Source organism: Epargyreus clarus, unplaced genomic scaffold, assembly GCF_041222505.1.
Source record: "Epargyreus clarus isolate Ecla_fem2 unplaced genomic scaffold, WU_Ecla_fem_2.2 ptg000022l, whole genome shotgun sequence".
Classification (NCBI taxonomy): Eukaryota; Metazoa; Arthropoda; class Insecta; order Lepidoptera; family Hesperiidae; genus Epargyreus; species Epargyreus clarus.
In genome coordinates, this window is record NW_027332229.1 from 218,521 (window position 1) to 232,744 (window position 14,224).

General features: G+C 39.2%; 1 protein-coding gene across 1 annotated transcript in view; it reads right to left on the bottom strand.

The window, feature by feature from the left end:
• Positions 1 to 14,224, bottom strand: part of kst (spectrin beta chain, non-erythrocytic 5 kst) — a 117,232-nt gene that overhangs the window by 12,593 nt on the left and 90,415 nt on the right. The window contains 10 exon segments of the mRNA XM_073085222.1: positions 5,218 to 5,568; positions 6,220 to 6,311; positions 7,713 to 7,788; positions 8,137 to 8,264; positions 8,755 to 8,981; positions 10,123 to 10,289; positions 10,910 to 11,018; positions 11,828 to 11,932; positions 12,666 to 12,854; positions 13,406 to 13,541. Coding sequence (XP_072941323.1) covers positions 5,218 to 5,568; positions 6,220 to 6,311; positions 7,713 to 7,788; positions 8,137 to 8,264; positions 8,755 to 8,981; positions 10,123 to 10,289; positions 10,910 to 11,018; positions 11,828 to 11,932; positions 12,666 to 12,854; positions 13,406 to 13,541 — 1,580 coding nt within the window.

Consider the following 14,224-nt stretch of genomic DNA (forward strand, 5'->3'; position numbering starts at 1 on the left):
GCAGTGAGGGCCATGAGAGCAACGGACTTCGTGCCTCCGTCTCTTCGGAGGTAGGAGACCACTGTGCTGTTGTCGCATTGTATGAGCAGGGATTTCGATTTCAGGAGCTGACCGTGTTCTTGTAGCACGCTTAATATAGCAATCATTTCCTTCTGATTGCAATGCAGACCCTCTTGTGCAACTGACCATTCGCCCCACAGACTCAGATCGTCTAGCTTGGCACCCCAACCAATATCGCTGGCGTCCGTCGTGAGATAATGAGCTGTTGGTGGAGGATGTATAATAGAATTTCGTCGGCAATTCACTAACCACCATTCTAGGTCTAATCGAATTTGCACAGACAAAGGTATGGTGGCTGATTTTGGCAGTTTCAACATTTTGTGTGACTGCGCTTGTAGTGACCGATAATGAAGGCGACCTCTTACAATCACAAAACTCGCGAAATTCATCATTCCCATGATCCTCTGTAGATCTCTCAATTTCGACTTCCCTCTCGCTAACATGGTTGAAGCTTCCACTTCTATTCGGGTGGCTAACCTCTCCGGTAAGTATTTCACGTTGCTCCAGGGGTCCCAGATCACGCCTAGAAATTCTAGAGTCTTCTGTGGTGTGAGGATAGACTTCTCCGAGTTTATTTTCCAGCCTAAAAATGCTAGCGTGTGAATTGTGAGTTCGATATGCTGGCGTAGTAAGGCTGGGTCCTGATTTACCAAAAGGAAGTCGTCCAAATATATTAGGATCCGTACACCTTGCCTTCTCAAGTACTGACCGATCCAATTCGATAGGCAGGCAAATGCTTTCGGGGCAGAGCTGAGTCCGAAAGGCAGACATGTCATTTCTAGTAGCGTGTTGGCATAAATCAATCGCAGAAAGCGCCTGTGATTTTCTGCTACTGGCACATGAAAGTAAGCTTGGTGGAGATCTATTTTCGACAACCAGTCGCGAGGCTGTAGGAAATCCGGAACACGTTGCACATTTATCAATTTGAATTTTCCTGTGTGGACGAATTCGTTTAGCTTCGTTAGGTTGAAAATTGGTCTTAATGTGCCGTCGCTTTTGGGTCGCAGGAATATTGTCGAAATGAAGCTGGGAGAGAATCTCGCCACTTTGAGTACTTGCTTGCTTGCTTTAACATCTTGTCTATTATTTGTGACATTTCCTCCGATTGTAGTGTTTGGTGTTGAAATTTTGGTAGTTGAAGCAAAGGTTTTGCCTTGAATGGTATTCGGTAACCATTTATTATTTTGAGGATGTAGGGCGGTGCCCCCATCAACTCCCAGCGGTGGCAAAACAACCGAAGTTGGCCCGCATGAAAAGGTTGACTCGGCGAGTCAATACCTCTTTTTAGTTTGATCTCTCCTATCCCGGCGGGATATGGGAGAGTGGGCTCTCGCAGCATTTCGTGAGGTAGGTTGTCCACGTCCTCGTGTCTGCTTGCTGCCTCTTCCTCGAAAGGAGTCCCAATTCTCTTGCTTTCTCGTCTGTAGGTGTACGCTATTTCTGGATTGCGTGTTGGGTTTTCCCACGAACGATTTTCGACTCTTCGAGGATGTTCCCGGATCGTTCTGCGGCGCAGAGTTGCGATCCTTGCCTATAGCCCAAAACATTTTGTTTACACCACCCACTTTGTCTAAAGTTGCGCTGAACTGGTCCTTTTGAAACAGCGTTGAGCATGAAGGTGGTATCTTGCGCAATGTGCTTTTATGGTAGGGATCCCTGACGGCAGCCAGGATACCCTCACGTCTATGCTGGACAAGTTCAGCTCGATGACCACACACTAACTGCATAATATCACTGGCTATCTTTGAATATTCACCCTGTGAAAAAATCTCAGTAATCTTTGCATGCACATTGACATAATTTAAATCACCTTCATTAAGTTGTGCCCAGATAAGAAAATTATTCATATCTTTTTGAAGAATTTCGCGTTGACGTAACAGAGCATAAGTTAAGCCTGCAAAAGCGTTCTCCATGTTAGCAGTAAGCTTTGAACGATCATAACGCCTAATTTCGTCATTAGGATCGAGGTTAGTAAAACCGGGTGAGCGCAAGTACTGCTTTTGTACCTCCGCATAACGAACGCTGTTCCAATCAGGTTGATCGAAATGTTGCAGGTCCTTCAGTTGTTGCAACATGTCCTCCGAAGCACGTGGAACAGTTGGTTCCTTTACCTTAGTATGCATGCATACATTAAGAAGTGGCGTCTTTAGACTGATGTCCTTGTCAGTTGGTTCATTATTGACTGACCCTAAACCTTCATCAAAAAGCTCGCCACTTATATTAACGTCTATACAATCATCACTAACTATACTATCTCGGTTGTTAGAATCGTGATTTGAAGAAATTTTATTTTGAAGCACGCCGACTGCGTGAATTAGTTGATTCAACTTACGGTTATGATGAGAGCGCCGATGTCTTTTATTTCGTTTGCGCCTCTTTCGACGTTTTTCAACTTCGCTTGATGATGAGCTCGATTCTGAAGAAGAGCTACTAGTAGATTCTGTACTGGACGAACTATACCGCTTTCTCTTGTTAGCCGCCGGTGCTTTCCTCGGATTACGTTCCCTGGTGACGTCGACACTCGATGTACGCGCAGGCGGACTGGTTTCATCCATCCCTGGAATTTAGAGAAACGCCGAAACGGAGACAAAAACCCGTTAAGACGTTCACACAGTTTAAGTAACTTCGACTACATACCGAATATAAAAGACTTTTATATTCATTAAAAATTTAAGTTACTTTTTTTCTTTTTTATTTTTTTTTTTTATTTTATAGGTATGCTTCAGTAATTTAAAAACATTAGTTATAACCTAAAAGAGGTCAAACAAACGAGCTAAAAAGAAGCGTATGCTAATGACAATTATTTAGAAGTAATTAATTTCTTAAAAGAAAAAGGGTACTCACCTCCTTTTTTATTTATTATTATTACCACACTTTACCGAACGAAAACTTCGTTAAATCCTTAACTTGTTAAATGGTACTCCAATAATTGCGAAATTGCAATATCTTTGCACTGTAAGTAAGACTAGCAAAATGAGTCGGCCCAGTGCTCGTAGTCGAGCGAGCTAGCGACCGCCTCGGCCGAGAACAGAACAGCCAATGAAGTTAAAACGTTATCTAAGGTATAACCTGCCATTGGTGGCGCTGGTGTCGCAAACTTGCTATTGACCGGAAATGTACAAGCGATTGTTGCAGGAAACTAGGTATAGAGGGCGCGGCGGACCGGATGTAAGTGACTGGCAACTAACGGAAACGGAAGCCACTCTCATAATTATTAGGTCGAATAACGGTACAGTACTGTTTAATACGTATTCTGTCGATTATTTCCACAAATCAATAAATACTTTGTTCCGTGATTGTATCGGTAATCATTGAAAAATGAAAACCACAACAATTATACTTGATTTCGATAGTCAGATATCTTAATAAATATGTAGAAAATCACATACACTTCACTTTATGAAGCACGTATAGAAGATGACTAGATCCTGGTTGCATTCAAAGTAAAGAAAATATTATTGTAATGAAATTAATTCTTAAATACTATCTTAATAATAAAAACGTATATTTATATAAAGAAGGTTAATAAATACATAAAGTATATGAAAGGAATATAATTTTAAAAACAATGTGAGAACATATTTTAAGTACTATTTTCAAGTCCGGAGCACTATAAATTTATTTCGGATACTTAATTGTTTATTTATTATTTTTACAACTAAACTACTTTTGTTAGTAAATGTACACATTCATATGAAGTAATTATAAAAGAGGAGGTATACGAAAGCATATGTTAGAACTATTTAATAAGGTAGATTCCGGAAGGTACACCAGAGGTCGCTACTAAACTACAGGAAACCGTAGGCACCAACTAACTACTGAACGTTGTGGAACGCTGCGGAATGCTTTGGAATGTTTAATGTACGTTGAAACTATACATTTCATGAAATTTACCCGTAATTTTTTTTTCTCAAGCGAACATTGCAATGAGACCTATCCGATATAAAGTGGTTACTGTGGTAAATGCGATTGCTGTGGTGTGTTTAAGATGAGATTTTATTACTTTAGGACTATCATTACTATGAATCAACGTAAAGGCAATATTTCTAGTGTTGTGAGAGACAATGTTTTTTTACGCTAGACTAGTGCTATGGAATATAGCTTTAATTCCTCTTATTCTGAGAGATCTGACATGAATTCGAAAAACGTAATAAATGTAAAATATGTAAAAGTGTAAAATTCTGTTTTATACATTTATGTACTCACTTATGTGAAAGTTCATAAATTTCGTCGCTGTGCTTTTACGACGGGAATCTATAGTTAAAACGGTAACATGAGTAACAAGTAACATTTTATTAATATTTCTACTTTTATTTGTCTTAGTTTGTGCGCGTTGGCTTTGCTGTTTGCTTTGAGCAACTGTTTTGAATAAATAATATAAATAAATTTCACTATGAAAACAATATACAGGGTGAATCTCCATAAAGTGCACATATTGAAACAGGTAAAATTAAACCGCATTTTGTCGACAAAAAAATATAAAAAAAAATAAATTTTTTTTTTGGGTTTTACGACCTTTTGAATTTTTTTTTTGGGAATTTTGCACCTGAAGTAAATAAATCGCTATAACTTTTAAACTAAGAGGATTATCAGGTTCAAACAAATGCGTCGCGTCATGAGTATCTTTTTTGAAACGTTCCTAGCAAACTTTATATTTGAGTTAGAGGCATGCTTTTTTTAGTGTTTGAAAGCTAATACGACGTAGAATTACATTAAATAATAAAAATATAATAAAAAGCCTTGATTATTTTGAGGAAATTCACGATTACTGAAATTTAACCTAAAAAAATTGCTATTTTCACACTAATCTGAACATTTTTTTCTGGGAAGATAAACTTTTTTGTTTTTTTTTTCATGGATCAGTACGGCCTATAATTGGCATTCATTGTAATTTTTGTTTGAACATGATAACTCTTTTAGTTCAAAAGTTATAGCGATTTATTTACTTTAGGTGCACAATTCCAAAAAAAAACTTCAAAAGGTCGTAAAACCCAAAAAAAAAAAATTTTATTTTTTTTATTATTTTTTTTGTCGACAAAATGCGGTTTAATTTTACCTGTTTCAATATGTGCACTTTATGGAGATTCACCCTGTATAACATTAGAACATTCCAACGAATTCCGTCGCTAACACAATCATAGTGACGTCACAACGCACCGAGCTCGCTGGCGGAGTAGAAGTGCGAGGTCTCGACGGTCTGCCAGTTGTGTCGCTCGGGCCACGGGGCTCCGCGCGCGGCCTCCGGGGCCTCCTGCCAGCTGCGGCTCATCCGCTGCTGGTAACTATTCACCAGCGCCGTCACCGACTTCTCCCCAGCCATATTGGAATTGGAATTTCGTTCCACTATATTGGAATTCCGATCCTCGCTCTGTCTCTCGATGTTGGAGTTCCGGTCGGTACGTTCCGGCAAGTTGGGCGCCCGGTCCGGGACGGCGGGCGGCCGGTCCGGGACCGCGGGCGGCCGGTCCGGCGGACCGGACAGCGGCAGTGGCGGCGCCATACTCTCCGCTACGTTGTGGGTTGGTGTAATGTCGGGTTATGTTTATACATCATGCTACATAAATATCGTATAATGTCCATTATATTGATGTGAATGATTGGAAACGAATGAATGATCTGATCAGTGTTTTCAACTTTAGTGAATTCGATAGTGAAATCAAAAATGAACATGTTTCTTAATTTAAACCCAAAATCACTAACACGTATAATAACAGGTTTTTCAAATAATTTTGGACAAAACAAAAGCTCTGACGTCACGAAACACACAAAAGCGGACATGACTTCCAGTTGCAAAGATATATAACATTTAAATATGTAACTGGTATATAAAAGTTAAAAAAAGACATAAAGGTTAGTACAATCGTATATTTTCATTTTGCTAGTTGAAAAACGAAAATATTATTTTTGTTACAGGTAAATAGTGCTTTTTCAGAATAAATACTCTTCTTAAATTAGTCATTAATATATAAAATTGATACTTTATACATCAATATGAAAGTTATATAGCATGTTTTGCCGTATAGTTGGGGTAAATTCCTATAATTTTAATATTTTGTCCCGATCTCTGACTGTTAAATACCTGTTACATATCCAAATATATTCATATCGCATCAATATTAATTTTAAATCATAATATATGTTAAGCTGTATGTTTCTTACCTTCCCGTTGTGAGCGGATGAACTCGGAGTTGATGTCTCGTCCGTTGGAGAAGCGCGAGCGGCCCCACGCACCGCTCGTTTGTTCAGAGTTTCTATACAAAAATCATATTTGAATATAACAATTTTTATTTTCCATACATTTTCCGTACTCTTGTGTAGTTTGTTAATGTAGCAGTTTCTAGATATGTTTTTTGTTTAAATGTCTCTCTACTACGGTTCAAGCACATTTATGGGCCCTTTGACAGATGAAAAGACAACAGAAACTATAGGTTAAGGGGAAAAGGCCCTTAACCAGTAGACTTCGACCCTTTGGTACGGAATTTTAATAACATTTTTTATGAGACATATTTATTTTATTTTATTATTTTATTTCAATTTAATTCAGACATAGTCCATATTTTGTTAGTATTTACATTGTACTTAAAAACCTATGTTAGTAAAATTTATTATAATTAAAAATAAGAAATAAAAAGTAATAAAAAAATGTGAGCCGTCACGGGACGCCTGGCAGATGTGAAACATCGACATTATTTTGTAAAAGTAATATGCAGAAAAGAACATATTGTGATAGGAACTAAATATGTCATAATGATAAAATAAAATATTACGATTTTTTTCCAGATAACGATGACTATTTATTGAATTCGATTGCGCATGGCGACGCGTCGCCACACCGTACACACTACTGCATATAGACTGTATATATATACCATCGTATAGCGTGGTATGCGGCATGCGTCGCCACGCCAGAGATCGGTTTTACGTGCGGCTATAGATGTTTCACATCAATAATAAATAACAAATATGACAATACAACTAAAATTATTTTCTATGCGACATTCCCGCGGAGATCACGTGCACCATATTCCAGTGGCTCATTATTGGGCTGTTGATCTTATTACTAATGACGCTTACGAGGCTGTTGGTGCTGCCAGTCACACGTCGCATCAGGGATGCGATCCTCTTGCGTATGATCGCATAGAAATCATCTACACGCGCTTCAGTAAACATTCCTGATGCACTGCAGTAACGTGGCAGCCCCATCAGCACCCTAAAAGCGTCATTGTACTGAACACGCAGAGCGTTGTATGCCTTCCGCGAATATTTGGTCCAGAGGTTGCAGGTGTAAAACGATTGGCAGTAGGCTTGAAAAAGTGTGACTTTAACACTTTTATCGCATCGCGCAAACCTTCGGGCCAGCATATTGCATCTGACAGCCAACGCCCTGCGTTCCCTCTCTATGTCCGTGTCGTCCAAGCCATCCTCGGTGACCCAGTGACCAAGGTATTTAAATTTTGTTACTCTATTTAATAGGGTACCACCAAGATATAACGGTGGTACCGAGGAATAAGTTTTGCTACCTGCTTTGAAGATAAGCACCTCACTCTTTCTTCGTTTTATTTATGATGATGGAAGAAATGCTATTTACTTTTTACTATTAATGCAAACTGTAATAGTCGAATACAATAATAATATACAAAATATCTGATTACCTCAGTACAACTTCGGTGTTGTCCTCTTGGTTTGGCGGCGGTTGCCGCGGCGGCAACGATGGTAGCACCGATGATTCTGCACAAACATTAGAAAGTTTAGATTCAATTTTGTGAACAGGAAAAATATAATAACTATCAGTGTGTAAATTCCATGTCTGTAAATTCCATTTAATTATATTGTATAATTCCATTTAATGTAAATTCCAAAGTCTGTAAATTCCATAGAATTTTCACAAGTCTAAAAAAATTTGGTTTTGGTTTCAATTTTGCTTAAAGCTAGGACAGAAATCGAAGGTTTGTTTTCATTTTCTGTTTCTGCCGAAAAGCCAGTTTCGGTCGGTCTCTTATGATCCCGTAGCCAGCAGTGGTAGCAGCAGCTTCCTGTTGTCTTCTTATTATGATCACCATGGTCAGGGGTGCTTACCAATGTTCCTGTCGGGGGTGTTGCTGGCCCGCTGGCTGTCGCGGTGCTCCTGCAGGATCTCCGCCTGCGAGCGAGGCTTGCGCGCCGGCTCGGGGGATGACGCCGCGGACGATGATGAGGATGCGTTCCTGCAGGATACAATATTATTTAGCATGCTATTTTATTATACATCATGGAATATACCAATATGTTTTAGAGTTCCGTATCCAAAGGGTAAAAACGAAACCCTATTACTTAGGCCTTCGCCGTCCGTCCGTCTGTCACGAAATTCGCATATTAGTTTTACGAGGTTTCCATTATTTTTCAAAAATACTAATATTTGTTTGTAAACTCCAACGGAGTTAAATGTTTTGCGAATGTCTTTTTTGGCCCCCTGGAACACGTGAACGTGATCGAGACATATTAGCGCTATTTTAACAGACTTCCCAAATAAGAGAGGTTATCTACTCGTCGTGTATGTATTTTTTTTTAATTTGCCTAATTAAATATAGATGGATTTAAAAATATAATAAAAAAGGATTCTGAATAGAAATATATCCTAAAACTGGATTATCCACGGAATAAGTTTAAAAACCTCTGGTCATAACTTCAATAATCTGGTTAATAGCAACAACTCACTCCAGCCGTCTCCTGAGCTCGGCGGTGGGCGACTCCCCGGGCGGCGGCGCGCAGTACGGCGTGAGCTGCAGCTCGGGCGGCAGCTGCGCGTGGAAGGCCAGCTTGGCGACCCAGTCCTGCATCAGCTCGCGGCTGCCGCACGCGAACAGGTACTCCGCGCCGTCCGCGCACGACAGCCGGAACACGTGCGCGCGCTTCGTGTAGTCGCCCGCCGGGTCGCAACGGGCCTGGACATACAAATATACACGTATTTATATTTATTACGTACATATATGATAGTATAATTTTCAATATCTATGTGATTCCCACGAGCGTCAGCTACGATCCTTAGATTCCCTTACTCTATCTTTTCCTCTACACGATCTATTCTAATTCCTTTGCCATTCATGCTGCTCGTATCTGGAACGCCCTTCCCATTAATCTCAAAAAACTTCTGAACAGGCAGACATTCAAATCAAAAGTCACAGAATACTATCTGAGACAACATCTGGGGATTTAATTTAGTTTTATCTATTTATTTAAATTAATTGTATTTGTTTTTATTATTTTCTTTTATATTTTTTACTATTTCTGCATTTATATGCTTATTAAATTACCGTTTATATTTACATCTATATGTACAATATATATCTTATTTTCTTGAATACTTTATTTAGTAAATTTATTTATATTTAATTCTATTAATACCGTCCTCCGTAGAGAATGCATATAGCATTAAGTCCGTCTTTATACCATATTTTAGGTATATTAAGAATAAATAAATAAATATAATAGGATATACATGTATGAGAGTGAATTGTAAAAATAAATTTATCACTTATGATGCGGAGGTTAAGTAAAAAAAGAGTCATAGATTAAAGTAAGAATATGCGTTGTCATGACACAAAGGTAAACTGTGTGTAACCCATAAAGTAATAAGATTTTGCGTGTGTGACCGTGCGCGTATGCGAGTGTGCATGTGTGTATGCATGTGGTTCTGTGTGTGTATGTGTGCGTTAATATTTCTTGTTACTTATATACACTTATTTTCAGCATTCTATATTTATGTTATTGGACATTTGGATAACTACTATTGGATACTTTGGATACTATTGGATATATTGCATATGTGCAATTAATACCTTTAATGTATGTGTGTATATGTGTGTGTTAAGAAGCAGAGCAGCTGGCCGCACAGCACGCTGTAGTGGGCATGGTGTGTGTGTGTGTGTGTGTGTGTGTGTGTGTGTGTGTGCGTGTGTGTGTGTGTGTGTGTGTGCGTGTGTGTGTGTGCGTGTGTGTTCGTGTGTGTGTGTGTGTGTGTGTGTGTGTGTGTGTGCGTGTGTATGTGCGTGCGTGCGTATGTGTGTGTGCGTGTGTGTCGCTCACGTTGAGTATGGCGACGGGCGGCGCGGCGGCCTTGGAGCTGGCGAAGTCGAGCTCGTCGCGGAAGAAGCAGAGCAGCTGTCCGCACAGCACGCTGTAGTAGGCGCGCCAGGAGCGCACCGTGGCGCGCTTGCCGCCCACGCCCGCCTCCTGCTTGCGCTCCATGTAACCTGGACATCATATACATTTCAATAAAGGGAACGACACTCGAGCTACAGTCCACGCCGGAAATCGTCCGTCGATGCTCTGAGTCAGTCGCTCAAGACAGGCAATCGATCAGCCGCGGTCCCAAGAGAGGATTGACGACGTTCATGACCCCTTGCAAAACTTTCAAATCCGACTCGCACTTGGTCACTTTTTTTCGTGGGGAAACCTTGCATGGATTATTCTTTGACGGAAACGGTGAGGATATACCGGACTTAACAATAAATACTTAATATGGAAAATTTAAAAACAGTGGTCTAATTCAACCAAATTTCCTCAGTGAGCGGATGCCCATGCATTTTTGTACACACGTATTAACTTTAGTGGAAACCTAAGAAATTCGCTAAAAACTGAATTTCAATTAAAATTAAATATGAGAATTCCGAATCTCATTGTTAACTTGTTGACTTTAAACCCAGTATGAAACGGTTTGAGCATTTGTTCTAGTACGGTTCTTATTGTGCATGAAGTTAGTTAATCAGTGTGTGATTACGATTTGAAAGTGTGTTATCGTATCGTATCATATTGTATCGTATCGTATCGTATCATATCGTGTCATGTGGTATCGTATGTTGTGTGGTGTTACCCTCGATCTCGACGGGCGGCAGCGCGGCGTCTCCGCGGCGGTGTCTGCGGAAGCTCTGCGTGCGGCGCCGCGTCGTGAACGACGGCGTGCGCTTCGCAGACTTCACCACCTGACACATACCATCATTATTATTGCGACTTAAAAAGACTTTACATACACTTACCTAGTCGCAAGACTATTTTTTATATTTATGCCTAACGATGAGACAGACGGGCTGCCTGGTGGAAAGAAGTCACCGTTGTCTATGGACATTTACAACACCAGAGGAGTTGCCAATGTATAGCCGGCTTTGAAGGAAAGTTCTTTTTTCACCTCTCTTAAAGAGCGCCATGTCACAGCGCTTAGGGACTACCTAAAGATAAATCCTTAAGTAAACCTCAAGACTGCTTTGTGATAAGAAAAATCTAAATATATTCTATTAACTTATTTAGTTTATCTCAGAAGGAGGATTAGGCAGATCACAAAAAATGTACAGATGTCATTTTTTTTATAAAATACTTTTAGGACATAAATGTATGTCTTATCTATGGACAAAATTGCCTTTATAAATTACCTAAAAGTCAGGTATACCATTAATTAATTATTTTTAGGATTTCCTACAAGAAAAGAAACAAAAAAGAAAACCTAAATAGGACTACTCGTGCGTTCGTCAAAACCATTTTTTTTACCACAACAATTTATAATAACATAAATACAGCAAGTAATATAAATGTCCAACTTAAGAATAGAATAGAATAATTTATTTGCATAGAATAGGTAGATAATCAGGTATTACAAAGTTTAGGTCCTCATATTCTGCTAACAATACGGTAGCATGCAAATTAAAGGAAATATAATAAAAATTTAGTTTTTATAAAAAAATATACAATTATAAAAAAAAAGAAAAATGTAAATGTAATAAACATTGTGTCTACTCACACTCATGCTCTCGGCGCGCTTGACGAGCGCGTCGTTCTTGGGCAGGCGCTCGAACTGCGGCGCCGGCGACAGCGTCTCCTCCGACCCCGCGCTGCCCTCCAGCTGCTAACAACACAATTCATTCGTTACTTCCTATAATACGTCACACGTACGTACATTCATTTAATACGTCCAATAAAGAATATATTTTTTTGTTTTTGTATAATTTAGATTAAATTCTTATAATGTTAAAATTCTTTTTTGTTTTCCTAAGTCTTAATAAAACTGTAATATGTGAGAATCAATTATATTTTTTTACAATGAGTAACTTAAATTAATAAACAGAACGTTTTCTGACATCGGCCTAAAATCAGAATTTTTCATTTTTGCAGTAGATATCGCCTATGGCGATCAAATCCATGCTAACCTATGCAGCAGCGTCTTGCAGCGAAGTTATCAATACAATTTCTGAGGCCTAAACCAATCCTTCCAAATATAATTAGAAAGGATAATTTAAAAATGTTATTTGGTCACGGTACTCATCGTGTAATGCGCTAAGCAAATATTCTCTAGGCTCACACACCGTTATTTTGCAATTTACCTCTACCAAAAAATAATTACCTATTTTAAGGTGAAATCAAAATAGGTCCAAGTAGAACCTATTTAAATGTTAATTACTTCAATAATAACAATAGCATAACTAAAAAAAACCTATACGCCATTAACATAGCCAGGCTTTTGTGAGGGCCAACGAGGTGGTTGGCGTTGTGGCTGACGCCTTCTATAAGATAGGACGCCTTCTATAAAACCTTTTTATACAATACAAAATTTATAACACCAATATAAAATAAAATCTTACCGGTTTCCCTTCCTGGCTGATATTCCTGACGAGCTGGACGGGTGGTGCCGTCTCTCTCCTTCTCTCCTCTGTGATGCGCTCCATCTCCCTCTTGCGCACCTGCTGTAACCTGTCAGCTTCCTGCTTCTCGGCGGACTTTCTTCTAGCCGCTTCTTCTGCGTCCTTCTGTGCTTGGAACGCTTTCTCCACCTGTATGCAGGATATTTGTGTTGATATATGCATTGACCATAAGCGCGCGTTTTATTACATATATTTTGTACACAAATTACATGTAATTAAAAACAAAAGTACATGATCTTATGAGAACAATGAAACAAAGATTTAATTTCTTGTCATGTTTTTGCTGCTAAATAAAGACTGAATAATAATGACAATACGTTTGCATATCAATTCTTCCCTATCGCAATTCAAAAAAATACGATCATTGCTGTTGAAATGTGTAAGAACTAGTTTTGCTTGAGGGTGTAATTTTTAAGTAAAAGATGTGTTGCTTTCTCAAAGTTGTAATTGACACTGACTGTCGCGACTATTTATAATGCACTTAACAATTGCTCAACCAAAAGTGATCTTATTGGCTACTTAAGTTAAATATAAAATCCAAAAAACAGTAAAACTCAATTTCACTTCTTTGATTAAACTTCCACCCCATACTATTCCTATATAACACGAATACCAATTATCAAAATCATTCTACTCCTAAAACCCGAGGAGTTCCCTCAACTCCTGACTCCAGCACTCACCAGGGTGATGCGTCGCAGAGCGTTGAACCTCTCCTTCTGCGCGTCGATGGTTTCCTCGAGGTCGCGGTGCCGGTTGATCAGCTCCTCGGTCTGCGCCACGCTGTCGCCGTACTTGCCGTCGCGGACCAGTGGTATTCTGTACAAATTTTAAGAATTTAAATTTAAAATCAAATTATAAACTTGTGTCAAATGACGTTCAAATATCGTCAGATTATTTGAAAATTTCCTGTCTGTATGTTACCTGATTTTAGACTAAAATTATCGCGGAATTGAGACATTTTATTATGTAACGGGTACTCACGATATGCGTTTTTTATATTGCCGATATTTCGACCCAGTTGCATGGATCGTGGTCACGGCGAAACTGAGGTGGAGGGGAGAAACCGTTGACAAGTACTAGTGGTAGATTAATCTATCTACCCTACGTCTAGTTCGTTTTTCTTTTCTAGGTTTCATATCACGACACACAACACTGACAATATCCTTACGCTCCGTACTTTGCACTATTTGTGACTTGCATAAACTAACCACTGGATTCCACGTTTGGGCTAACTTAAAACCATCTTCTCTATTGAAGTTCATGTGTATGTTCTGTATGTTACCTCCCTTTGGCTATAGTAGCTTTTGTAGTAAACCATCTGATGGTAAGTAGCTACTGCCGCTCATGGACATTTGTAAATATCCCCCGGTCGGCCACAGATGCGCCGCTACCCCTGAGTATTAAGCTAGAACGCCTTGAAAAAATATGTTTCCATGTAGCAGCGCTTAACATTGCTGTTATAAGGTGTGGCGATGGTGCCGCCGGATTGGAACCTCAAA